This window comes from Equus asinus, chromosome 6 (genome assembly GCF_041296235.1).
Source record: "Equus asinus isolate D_3611 breed Donkey chromosome 6, EquAss-T2T_v2, whole genome shotgun sequence".
NCBI classification, from domain to species: Eukaryota; Metazoa; Chordata; class Mammalia; order Perissodactyla; family Equidae; genus Equus; species Equus asinus.
This window is the reverse complement of record NC_091795.1, coordinates 40539465-40552533: the sequence shown is the minus strand read 5'-3', so window position 1 is coordinate 40552533 and position 13069 is coordinate 40539465. Positions and strand designations below refer to the sequence as shown.

Genomic DNA, 13069 nt, shown 5'->3' with positions numbered 1-13069 from the left:
TTACTAAATATTTTATCAAAAAAGATATCTCTTTATTTCTTTTGAGCATAAAGATAACTAAATATTTCAGATAATATAGAAAACATAAAGACCTTGGAAATCACTCATAATTCTCACCATCCTGAAATAGTCATGATTAACATTTTCATAAATAAGCTTCCAGGTTTATATTTTATGATTCACAGACACCTACTGCTTATCTTGGATCTATTTCATTAGGTTTGTGTTTTAACGTAGCTAAATACCAAACGAAGAGACCTCCATGAGAGAATAAAATGAGAACTTTATTAATGTTCAATTAAATGTTTACCAGTGTCTCTTACACTTTTGTAAAACAGACTGATTTCACATCAGTCTTTACAATCATGCTCATATATGGAGAGAAACAATCAAAAAAGATAAAATCATATTGTATTGTTTTGAGGCTCTGCACTTAATATATCATAGACATCTTTCTGCGTCAATAAGTGCAGATTTGTGTGGTCATTTTTAATGGCTTAATGGGTTCCATTGTATAAATATAGTATTTATCTAATTGGTTCCCTAATGACAGATATTTAAATTGCTTTGGATTTTTCTTTATCATAATCTGCTCTTTGATCAGTAGTCTTCTTACCTCTTTATGAATTTTTCTGTTTCCTTGAGATACATTTCTAAACATGAAATTTCTGGGTTATCAAGTATGCGGATTAAAAATGTTTAATCCACACTGGTAAATTGTCCTCCTGAAATGTTGAGTCAGTTATTTGTTCAGCAGTAATGTATGATAATACCTTGGTCAATACCTGCCAATAAGTTTCTTGTTAATATTTGCCAGTCAGGCCAGAAATTTGGTATCTATTCTGATTGACATTTCTTTAATCACACCCATTGAGTTTTTATTTTCTTTTATGTGTTTATTGACCATTTATATTTCCTTTCTTTTTTTTAACTGCCTATTTTGTTTTTAACCCAGGTTTCCTTAGATGTGTTAATGCTTTTTTTTTTCCTGAACATGTGTACCTGGACATTTTTTACCTCTTTGTACATTTTGAGGCTTTAAGAGTCAGTACAAGGGAATAACTGCAGCTGCCTGCTCACCTCTCCTTCCTTTGATGCCACTGCCCTTTGTGTGCCTCTCTCCTCTCTGTCTGTGCAGTCTGTCCCGTCTCTGCAGTCCATGCTTCTCTCTTACTCCTCTCTCTGCTCCTCTGTTCTTTCTCTCTGCCTCTGTGCACACGCTCTCTGTGCACTAGTGTGTCTTGTCTCCCTGTCTCCACTGTGCATCTCTTCTGTTTTCTGGTTACTCCTCCCCACCACCCCTCTCTCTCATGTTCTTCCTGTGTTTGTCTCTGTGCTCGCTCGCTCACTGTTTTCTCTCTCTTTCTTTCTCCCTCTCTTCCCTATCTCTTTTTCTCAGTGTCTGCCTGTGTATTGGGGTCAGAAAGGGGATATAGTTTACTACTATCAGTACAAAAAAAGAAAAGTCAAGTTTATCAGCTTTTGTTAATGGAGAAAAAGCTGAAAATGAAGGATTTCTCTGTATTTTTGACCTGTCATTACTTCCAATTGCCAATGTGTACAGCAGTTGGGCAAATGAACAATAAACACAAACTAACTGCCCAACAAGGAAACCTCTATGAGAGAATAAAATGAGAGCTTTAATAATGTTCAATTAAATGTTAGCAGTGCTTACTTTTTTTTTAACAGGGCGATTTCCTGCCAGTCTTTACAATCATGCTCATATATGTAGAGGAACAATAGTCAAAAGCAGTATCTTGGAAGCCAAAGGATAAATTTCATTGTATGTTAAGAGATTAAAAAAATGAGATATAAGGCTATATATATTATATCCAAAATATATATATGTGTGTATATATATATGATTGGAACAAAATAAAATATTAACATTAAAATTATGAGATTATACATTTTTTCCTTTATAATTTTCTATGTATTGTAATATTTTTTCAAAATATGTCTTTTCTAATAAGAAACCGTAAAAGTTGTTTTTGTTTGACATTAATAAAAATGTGAAATAAGCCAGACCGATCAAACAAACACAAAATGTTAGTTATGAGCTGGAAAGGAGAATTCTCAAGCTTTTCACTGTGTTCTAGTTTCTGCCTAAAATGCCTGTTTGAACCTCCCATTTAGTCATAATAAATCCTTCTAGAAGCAGAGTGAAAGAATAGGGTTAGAGAAGGATTATACACAGTTTCTATGCCAAGATAAGGTAAAATTTTCTTTTAACTTCAGATGCTTAAGTTCATGGCCTCTCTTTTTAAAATGTTATCCCCATGTCTCATCCTCATTCCTATCCTCCCACAGGCATGTAAATATCTTTTGGCTTACAAGAGTTCATACAAAATGTGTATTCTGTATGTGTGCGTATAATTTCAATTTATATAAAAGTTGTATCATTATTTTTCTTATGTTCACTAAGGATTGTATTTTTTTTTTTTTAAGATTTTATTTTTTCCTTTTTCTCCCCAAAGCCCCCCCCGGTACATAGTTGTATATTCTTGGTTGTGGGTCCTTCTAGTTGTGGCATGTGGGACACCGCCTCAGCGTGGTTTGATGAGCAGTGTCATGTCCGCGCCCAGGATTCAAACCAACGAAACACTGGGCTGCCTGCAGCGGAGCGCGCGAACTTAACCACTCGGCCACGGGGCCAGCCCCAGGATTGTATTTTTAAGATCCATCTACTTTGCTATATGTACATCTAATCTAGGTTTCTGATCATTGCATACTACTCCGTTGAGTGCATCTGCCAGTTTACCTGTGTACTTTCCCTGTAATGGACCCTCTGGTTGCTGTCAACTCCCAGCACCACAAAACATTGGGAGTGCATACCCTTGTGCATATCCCCTTATGGACCTGTGTGAGACTATATTTGGCTTATATACCCAGAAGTGGAATTCTTGGCTCATACGCCATACATATTCTTAATTTCCTACCTTAATACCAAATTGCTTTCCAGTCTCTATTCCTACCTGCAATGCATGCAAACTCCTATATTTCCACTTTTATGCCAGTAATTTGTAGTTTTGGTGAAAGATTCAAAATACAAGTTTCTATACCATGGGAACGTAGGGGGTTTTTTCATTTATAATTAAATGTTACTTGTCTTGAGAATTTACCCTATCCCCATTCCATGATTTCCAAGGTAGGAAAGAGAGTCTTTTAGAAACTTCCAGAATTACTGCTCTGCTTTCAACCAGAATGCATTTGTTTGTTCATTCAGCCAAACATTATAATACAGAATGTGACAAAAGTACCAGAATGGGATACTTTAATTGCTTTTCTCAGATTTCTCAGCATATAACAGATAAGGAAAGATTTGGAAGGTTTTAATAGCAATGTTAACAAACTTGATTTAAAATATCTAGATAAAATTTTATTCCCAAAACACAGCATCCACAGTTATTCCAATGCTCATGGAATATTTACAAAAATTAATTGTACATTTAGGCAAAATGTTGATAAACCCAAAAGTAGGAGATTTATACCTAAGCTCGTATTCTCTAACCACAATACAATAAAGTTGGAATTTAACAACTATAATTATTTTTCACTTAATAGATAAAAATTTTAAAACATACTAAACTTGTGGGTTATAGAAGAAATAAAAATTGAAATGATAGACTTTTTTTCATTATAGACAGTAAAAGCACACATCCAAAACTTACGGCATGTGACTAAATCTATATTTAGAGGGAAATGTATAGCCTTAAATAAAATGATATTTTAGTTGAACAAGCTCAATTAGGAAATAATTGAAATAAGCATTATAGTCTGGAAAAGGACTAACAAAATAAGCAAAGAAAGCAAGAAGTAATTAATAAAATGAAAAATACATGAATTAATAAATAAGTCCCTAAATTGATCAGTATAACCAAGATGTGTTTCTTTAAAAAAAACACTAGACCAAATCTGTGGTTATTCTGACCATGGGGAAAAGGATATCAACATTAATGATATGGAAGGATATAACCACAAAGAGATCATTTTCTTTAAAAATGTGTGCAACTTTAGGCTGATATATGTTAAAATCTAAATTAGAAGGATGGTTTTCTAGGAAAATAAACTAAGAAAATTGACCAAGAAATTTTAAATCCCAAGTAGATCACTAACAATAGAAATTGAAACACTTAATAAGCCCTCACCCCTAACTATGTACCCTCCAGAATTTTTGTACAAATATATGTTCTCACCAAAAACATGAGAGTATGTGTTTCTTCATTCCCTTGCCAACTATGGGTAGGGTCAGTGTTTTTAATATTTGCTAATCTGATGTGTGGAAAAACTCATTGCTTTACATTGCATTTCTTTTTTTTTTTTTTTCAAGATTTTATTTTTTCCTTTTTCTCCCCAAAGCCCTCCGGTACATAGTTGTGTATTCTTCGTTGTGGGTTCCTCTAGTTGTGGCATGTGGGACGCTGCCTCAGCGTGGTCTGACGAGCAGTGCCATGTCCGTGCCCAGGATTCGAACCGACGAAACACTGGGCCGCCTGCAGCGGAGCGTGCGAACGTAACCACTCGGCCACGGGGCCAGCCCCTGCATTTCTTTTTACTATTAGGTTTCAGGGATTGCCATTTACATTTCTTATTTTGAGAATTAGCTTTTTATACTCTTTGTCCATTTTTCTCTGAAGATTTTTTCCTGTTAATTCTTAAGCTTTAATTATATTAATATTGTAATAGTATCGTATGTACTTAACTTCGTTTCTTTGTTCCATGCTAAGAAAGATCTTGCCAAGCTCAAGATGATAAAAAAAATATTCTCCTGTTTTTCTTTTAGTACTTTTTTAGGGTAGGGGGCAATGTATTTAAATCCTAATCCACATGGAATTTATTTTACGTGTGTAAGTATAATTTTATTTGCAAACATTTAACTGTCAGTAGAGATTTTTAAATAAAAAAAGTGATATAAATTAATTTATTAGAAAAATCTAATATTCTTTTGTTAAAATTTCTACCCAAAACAACTGAAATAATATGTGAACATCTTATCAAAATAGATTTGAAGAGGAAACTAATTTTGACTGAACCATGAAGGAGTTTCCAGCCCCATGGTGTAGTGGTTAAATTTGCATACTCCACTTTGGCAGCAGGGGTTCACAGGTTTGGATCCCAGGCACAAACCCACATCACTCCTCAGCCATGCTGTGGCAGCGACCCACATATAAAATAGAGGAAGATTGGTTCAGATAGTAGCTCAGGGCAAATATTCCTCAATAAAAAAACAGAAAAATGAAGTTAGATCAGAACATCCAAGTGAAAATATCTAACAAGCACAGATATATCTGATGGGTATATCATGAGTGGAATAAAGATTTCAGAGTTATCTATGTAAAGGTGATCATAATCCTCACAAATATTAAAGCTGAGAGGAGAGAGATTTGAGAGAATGCAGAGAAGAAAAAGAAGGAGAGAGCCACTTCCAGACCACAGTTTTTCAAACCTGATAGAAAATCCTTTGGGATCTGTGTCATCTAGCTCTAAAACCCCCTGCAAGATTTTCATAATCATTTGTTAACTTGGTTTGTCCCATATATTAATTGAGGGCTTTAGCTCTTGGCTCATTTTCTTTTTTTCTGCCCCAAGCCCTGCCACTATCTGAGAAACTTCGCTATCCTGTTAGACATTTTTACCTCAGTTCTAATGACCAGTACTTCCATTACATTTTAACCATCCAGTCTTGTGGCCACACTTTGAATTTTGGCATCATCCAGAATCGTTCCAGCTCCTCAGTCTTTACTCATTCATGTACCACAAGAAATTTTCTCAGGACCTCTTATGCAGACAAGATGCATTTCTGATTTTCTGGGGAGGACTTCTCATAGTTATCATCTACCATTTCTTCAGAAATAAATGACCGATTCTGATTTTCTAAAGGTGAATAGTAGATAGTTATCACCTGAGTTCCTGCTTTTGTAAGCTTTAATCTTGTCTCTAGGAATTAGATCTGTCGAAATGTTATTTTTTTGTACAGACACTTTGTGATTGTGTCACCCTTTGCTGGTTAATGTTTTATTTATTTTTTATTTTATTTATTTTTTTGAGGAAGATTAGCCCTGAGCTAACATCTGCTGCCAATCCTCCTCTTTTTGCCGAGGAAGACTGGCCCTGAGCTAACATTCGTGCCCATCTTCCTCCACTTTTTATGTGGGACGCCTGCCACAGCATGGCTTACCAGGCAGTACCATGTCCGCACCTGGGATCCAAACCAGCAAACCCTGGGCCGCCAAAGCGGAAAATGCTAACTTAACCACTGCACCATCGGGCTGGCCCCCAATAAGTTTTATTATTGAAACTAAAATTGCCAGTTTGATCTGCACATATCTAAAAACTTTTCACAAGGAAAGACTGTCTTGGTGCCATAGACTATATTTCTAATTTTGACTCTGACTGTCTTTTCAATGTGTATCACTGGTCCCAGATTTGAGTGGTTATAAATGAATTAGCATAAACCCATTCCTCTGAAAGAGAAGCATCTCCCAACAAGCACCTAGATGGCAGAAGGTCAGCAATAACAATCTTCCTACATGAAGAAGAGCCATAAAGGGTTGTGTAAGAAAACATAGCCTTTTTTCTATATTGGATGTTTTCCTAAACTCTATTTCCACCTAAAAAGTAATTTTTAATTGAAAAGCTATTTTTTCTGAGTCTATCTGATGGTGTCTCTGATCAATAAATATGGGGATAAGTCTCAGGTGTTAATTAAAGTAAAAAATACTATAAAAATCCTGAAATATCTCTGAGATGTTGGCATTTACTTTCTTTTCCCAGTGTGAAAAGGTGAGCAGGTGAGCTTGCTCTCCTAATAGTAGAGATTAAAATAGAAGCAGCTAGCCAGCATATATCTCCTTCTGAGACTCTCTCCAACAGAAAGCTTAAACCATGGTAGCTGATAATGTCACCTGACTCGTAGTCACATAAATCTTTATGTGTAAGCCCCATTGCAGAGAAGTGAGTGGGCTGATCCACACCCAGGCTCTGAAGGATGATATCATTAGAGGAGATGGCTGAGACTCTCCCATGGACTAATGAACGTGGACTATTGTGGTTTACTGACAGCATCTATAAATGAATTCAGCAAATACGATGTTCTGTCCCATGGTGGGTCCTCAGCACAAATTGTCAGACACAGTGCAGGCCTGTGCATTGTAATTATTGTGAATCTGTGGAAGTCAACATGGCGTGATTGCATGGTTCCTTCATTATATGTTGGTCACCTTCCATTGTTCTTGTATCCCTGATTCAGTAACACAGGAGATGCAAGACCGTAGAGCATGAGAAGCTTTTTTCCTCCAAATAAGGCTTCATAATCTACATGTATTTCAGTTTATATACATGAATAAACACATTTTTTACAGCTTTTTTGAGATCTTTCACATACCATAAAATTCACCTACTTAAACTATACAGTTTAGTAGGTCTTAGTATATTTACAAAGTTGTGCAAACATCACCCCAATCTAATTTTAAAGCATTTTCAACACCCCCAAAAATGCCCTGTACACGTTAGCAGTCACTCTTCATTTTCCCCAACCTCCTACCCCTGCCCCAGACTCCGGCTGGGATTACTCATCTATTTTCTGTCTCTGTAGATCTGCTTATTCTGGACGTTTCATATAAGTGGAATCATACCATGTGATCTTTTATGACTGGCTTCTTTTACTTAATGTTTTCAAGGTTCATCTACATTGTAGCATATATTCATTCCTTTTTGTGGCCAAATAGTATTCCATTGTATGAATATACATATTTATTTTATCTGTTCATCAGTTAATGGAGATTTGGATTTCTTCAACTTTCTGGCTGTTATTAACAAAGCTGCTGTGAACATTCATGTACAAGTTTTTCTGTAGACATATATTTTTATTTCTTTTGGACATATGCCTAGGAGTGGATATTTGGTGGATCATATGATAACTCTACTTTTAGCCATGTGAGGAACTACCAGACTGGTGTACAAAGTATTGTTACCATTTTGCATTCCCACCAGCAGTGTATGAGGATTCCAGGTTTTCCACATCCTTGAAAACATTGGTTTTTGTCTGTCCTTTTGATTTTCACCATCGTAGAAGGGCTAACTAAATATATTTTGCTAAGAGTGAATTTATTGTTAGACTGTTTTCTATTTTTAAATGTTTACCTTTTTATAGGCAGGAATTAACTTAGAGATTTGAACGAGAAATAGAAACACATACACCAAAGCTCCTCATTTAATCAGAGGGAAACGTGTTTTTTCACACTTAGTGGTGCATACCATGGCAGGTTGTGTCCTTTGGGAGCGCAGGAGGTTGGCAGACTCCGCTTGGAAGGGACCATCAACACTTCAGCTGCATCTGCACCACAAGGCGCTCCAGCTTTGCTTCCACAGCTCTACCGCTCACTGCTGCTCCTGGGCAGCTCATTTCATTTGTCTAAGCCTCCCATTATCAAAGGTTTTAACTTACAAAGATCCAAAGTCAGCTTGCATTGGATTTCCTGGCTCTGTTCCCAGTTCTGCTCCCTGGAGGCAGAGAAAATTGACCTAAGCTTCTACCTCTCGGTTCCCCACTTCCTTCCCTGAAGTGTTTTCTTCTCTCAGGTCTTCACTCTGAGCCATTCCTGATGGGTCATGCTTTCTACTCCCCTTTCCTAACTTGGCAATTTCCTGGGTCTAAGTTTGTCGATATCCTATTTTTAAACATGTCCCTTTGAATTAAGCGTGTTGTGCTTCAGGTGATGAAAGCACTTTAACAGAGGAGATCTATCACCTTTCTTTCTATGGCTGGAACATTTCTAGCGCCTAACATATGTTTTACTCCTGTTGAACTCGCAAGAGTCATTAAACCTTTATTGCCACACTCTTCCTCGTAAGTTTGTGTTTTGTTTATTCTCACTTCTTAAACTGGTAGTACAACCACATGGTACAAAACTAAAAATGTAGAAAAGAGGATTTGATAAGGAGTGTCCTTCTCACTCCTGTTCCCCAGACACCTATCTCTCTATTCCAGAGTTTCTCAATGTTACTAGTATTACGTTATCTTTCCAGAGATCTTTAAAACAGCTTTATTGAAGTATAATTTACATACCATAAAATTCATCCATTTGAAGTGTGCAATTCCATTTTTTTTTTAATAAATTTACAGAGTTGCGCAATCATCACCACAATCCAGTTTTAGAACATTGGTCACTCCAGAAAGGTCCCTTGTACCTGTTTGCAATCTGCATTCTCAACCCCAGACAACATCTAATCTGACCTCTGCCTTTTCTGGACATTTCATGTAAATAGAATTATATGTAGTCTTTTGTATCTGACTGCTTTTGCTTAGCATGATGTTTTCAAGGTTCATCTATGTTGTAGTATGCATCAGTAGTTCCTTTTTATTGCTGATTAGTATTCCATTGTATAGATAATACCACATTTTGTTTATCCAATTCCAGTTGTTGGACATTTGGATTTTTTTGGATAAAATGAATAATGCTACTATGAACGTTTGTGTAAAAGTTTTTGTGTGGACATATGTTTTCTTTTGAGTATATACCTAGGAGTGGAATTGCTGGGTCATATGATAAGTTTGTGTTTAATTTTTAAGAAAATTCCAGTGCTTTCCAAAGTGGCTGTACCATTTTACATTCCCACCAGCTATGTGTGAAGGTGTTAGTTTCTCTGCTTCTTTGTCAACAGCTACTATTGTTCATCTTTTTTATTGTAGTCATCCCAGTAGATGTGAAGTGGTATCTCATTGTGATTTAAATTTGTGTTTCACTAATGAGTAATGTTGAACATATTTTCATGTACTTATGGCCATTCTTATATCTTCTTTGGTGAAATGTCTAGTTGAATCTTTTTTTTTTTTTTTAGATTTCATTTTTTCCTTTTTCTCCCCAAAGCGCCCCGGTACATAGTTGTATATTCTTCATTGTGGGTCCTTCTAGTTGCGGCATGTGGGACACTGCTTCAGCGTGGTTTGGTGAGCAGTGCCACATCCGCGCCCAGGATTCGAACCAACGAAACACTGGGCCGCCTGCAGTGGAGCGCGCGAACTTAACCACTCGGCCACGGGGCCAGCCCCCTGTCTAGTTGAATCGTTTGCCCATTTTTAAATTACATATGTGGAATGTCTCATTGTTGGTTTATATCTTTAATTTTTCCCTCCAATGTTTGTAGTTTTCAGTGTACAAGCCTTGCACTTTTGTTGTTAAATTTATTCCTAAGTATTTCATTCTTTTTGATGCTATTGTGAATGGAATTGTTTCCTTAATTTTATTTTCAGATTGCTCATTGCTAGAATAGAAGCACAATTGATCTTTTATCTTATTGATCTTATATTTTGCAATCTGGCTAAAATTATTTACTAGTCCTAGTACTTCTTTATGGATTCCATAGCATTTTCTGCAGACAGGATCATGTCATCTGCAAATAAAAACAGTTTTACTTCTTCCCTTGCAATCTGGATTCTTTTCTTTCACAGGTATTTTATACATAAAAAAGCAAATACCAGTATGTTTTCTATCTTTTTTCACAAAAATGGCAGCATATTTTGCTTTTTGGACTTAGTCATCTATCTCTTGAAGTTCAGTCCATTTCAGTACCTAAAGTGCTTTCTTCTCTTTTTTTTTCAGCTGCAGAAGATACAGTGTATTGCCAATCAGTCACATCTTCCTCACCACCCTTTCTGTACTCATACATTTTGGCTTTTTACCATCATAATAGTCTCATAGTTTTATATTAGTTTTTTTACAATTCACAATCTAAATCATTTGTTTTTTATAACACTTCTGTAATTTCAGAAGTGCAAGTGTTCCCTTTTCTAGATGGCGTACCTAGCATAGAGAGGCTATGGCTTGCTCAATTAGAGCCCACTAGTAAAGAGAAGATCTGAGACTGGCTTAGGTCTTTGGACTCCAGACCCAGAGCACTTTCTACTGATTCAAAGTTGCTGCCATTCCTTCAGCCTAATGTATAGGGCTTTACAATTATCTGTTGTTTGATTTGGTCCATCATTCCTGTTATTACTTGGGATCCTGACAGCCATTCATGCCCTCCCAGATGTGCCTTGTATGGGAAATCTGCTTTCCATATCTCTGAGACATTGATACATAAAATGGTAAGAGAGAATAGCCAGAGCAAACCAAGTGACTGGCACACAGTAGGTGCTTGGTAAATATTTGTTGTTGAATGCAAAATATACCACTCAGTAAAGGCCTCACTCTATGTTGATAATATTTGGGTAAGAGTGGTTCAACCAGTTAGGGTTCTACCAACTTATATTATCATTCAACCCATGTGACTCCATCTCGCCCTCAAAGATGTCATGAGAAGTTTTGTCATTCAGATCTAGTTGTACTCTACTACACATTCTTTGGTCTGCCGCTTAGTGCCATGTCTACTAGGAAAACAAGGCTAACCTGGCAGGGCTTATTCTGCCTGCCTTACTGAGCCCTGGCTGAAATTTGCTAATCTTTTCTTTGACCTCCAGCTGCTTGCAAATTATCAGATTGGTGATCCATTCTAGAATTTTAGAAGTTATCAGTGTTAAGTCCACCAGTTTGCAGTGCTTAATTTTTGAAAATTAAAACACTGTCTGTCCCCAGATATCTAACAAAGCTTCTCTCCTCCAGGATTCTGTTGCAAGTTTCCTAAAGGCCCTGGAATATAGTTTATCTAGTTCAGGGGAGTAGATACTCTCAGTTTCATTTCCTGACTTGAGCTTCAATTCACCTCTTCCAGACTTGCCTAAGTAGACAAGCACCTGGTATTTATTCAAAATATAGATGCTCAGACCCCTCCCCTAGAGATTCCAATTCATTGTTCTGGGTTAGGCCCCTCTCCCGGGAGCAAGTTTAAACAATACTGTTTTATACTATATTTGTTCAACTAAATTTTGATAATATTTTTGTCATCCACTAACATTCCACCATCAGCTTCAATCCATGAACTTGCCCTTCATTGCTCTACTTACTTGGAACATAACTAAAAAGGCCTTTTCAGCTCTGTAATGCTTTTTGCAATTCTCCACTTATTCAGGACTTCTCATGGGCCTTTCAGCTCTTTGTGTATTTATCCTTGTCTAAGCATCTGAGTCTGGATTTCTTGAAAGCACTCTCTGCAGCTCATCATTCTCTTTAGTTTTCCCTAGCCCTCTTCATGTCTTATCGATTTTTTAAGCAAATGTCAAGTCAGAATTTCATTCTGAAGACCCACCAGACTAATCATTGGCTAGCATCCTCTTCAGAGTTTTTTCAAGTCCCGGGAACATACCCAATCTTTTTGTCATACCTTCTTGAAAGAGCTCAGGCCCTTATCCAACTATAACAGCATTCTCCTCCCTATCACAAATTATGTGGTGGCATATTCACATTGTCACTTCATCTCGACAATTTGAATTAGATTAGAAAAGGCTCTTGGTGACTTGTATGTTTTCTTATCCTGTGGGTAAAAGTACCATTGACTGCAGGTAATAACAGGGTCTCTCTTGTTTTTCCAGGTGGCAAACCATATGATTTCTTCTGACTCTATTTCATCTTCTACCAGTAGTTTCTGGAGCTCGACCTCTACCCTTTGCAACAAGCAAAATGTGCATATGTTAAACAAGGGTATACAAGCAGGTAAATTATTTGAATTTAAACATTTCCATTGAAATACAAGTAGCTCTTAAACATATAAGATACTCAACCTCCCTTATAATAAAAGAAATGAAGATTAAAACTGTACTCAAATGCCGTTTTTCACCTATCAGACGGGCAAAAATCTAAGTTTGATAGCAAGTTTGTGGGCAAGAGTTTAAGGGTTCTCTCATACATTCTAGTGGGAGTATGAGTTGGGAGTACAACCCTTATGACAGGCAATTTGGCAGTTTTATCAAAATTATTTTGACCCAGCACTTTCACTTTTGGAATTTAGCTTATAGATGTATGTACTGTGCATATGTGCAAAATGACAAGTGTATATAATTAACCATTGAACTATTGTTTATTATAGCAGAAAATTAAAATCTACTTAGTTATCCTTCAGTAGCCAAGCAGTTAAATAAATTATTGTACATCCATATAATGAAATCCTACTTAGGATAAGGAAGCTCTCTCTCTCT

At 36.5% G+C, this 13069-nt stretch overlaps 1 protein-coding gene across 9 annotated transcripts in view; it reads left to right on the top strand.

The window, feature by feature from the left end:
* Positions 1-13069, top strand: part of ALMS1 (ALMS1 centrosome and basal body associated protein) — a 251540-nt gene that overhangs the window by 228342 nt on the left and 10129 nt on the right. For all 9 annotated transcript variants that reach the window (XR_011503935.1, XM_070511957.1, XM_070511958.1 and 6 more), the window contains one exon: positions 12467-12587. Coding sequence is in view for 8 of the 9 variants with exons in the window: in XM_070511957.1 (XP_070368058.1) it covers positions 12467-12587 (121 nt within the window). In the remaining variant the exon portion in view is untranslated. The remainder of the gene's footprint in view (positions 1-12466; positions 12588-13069) is intronic.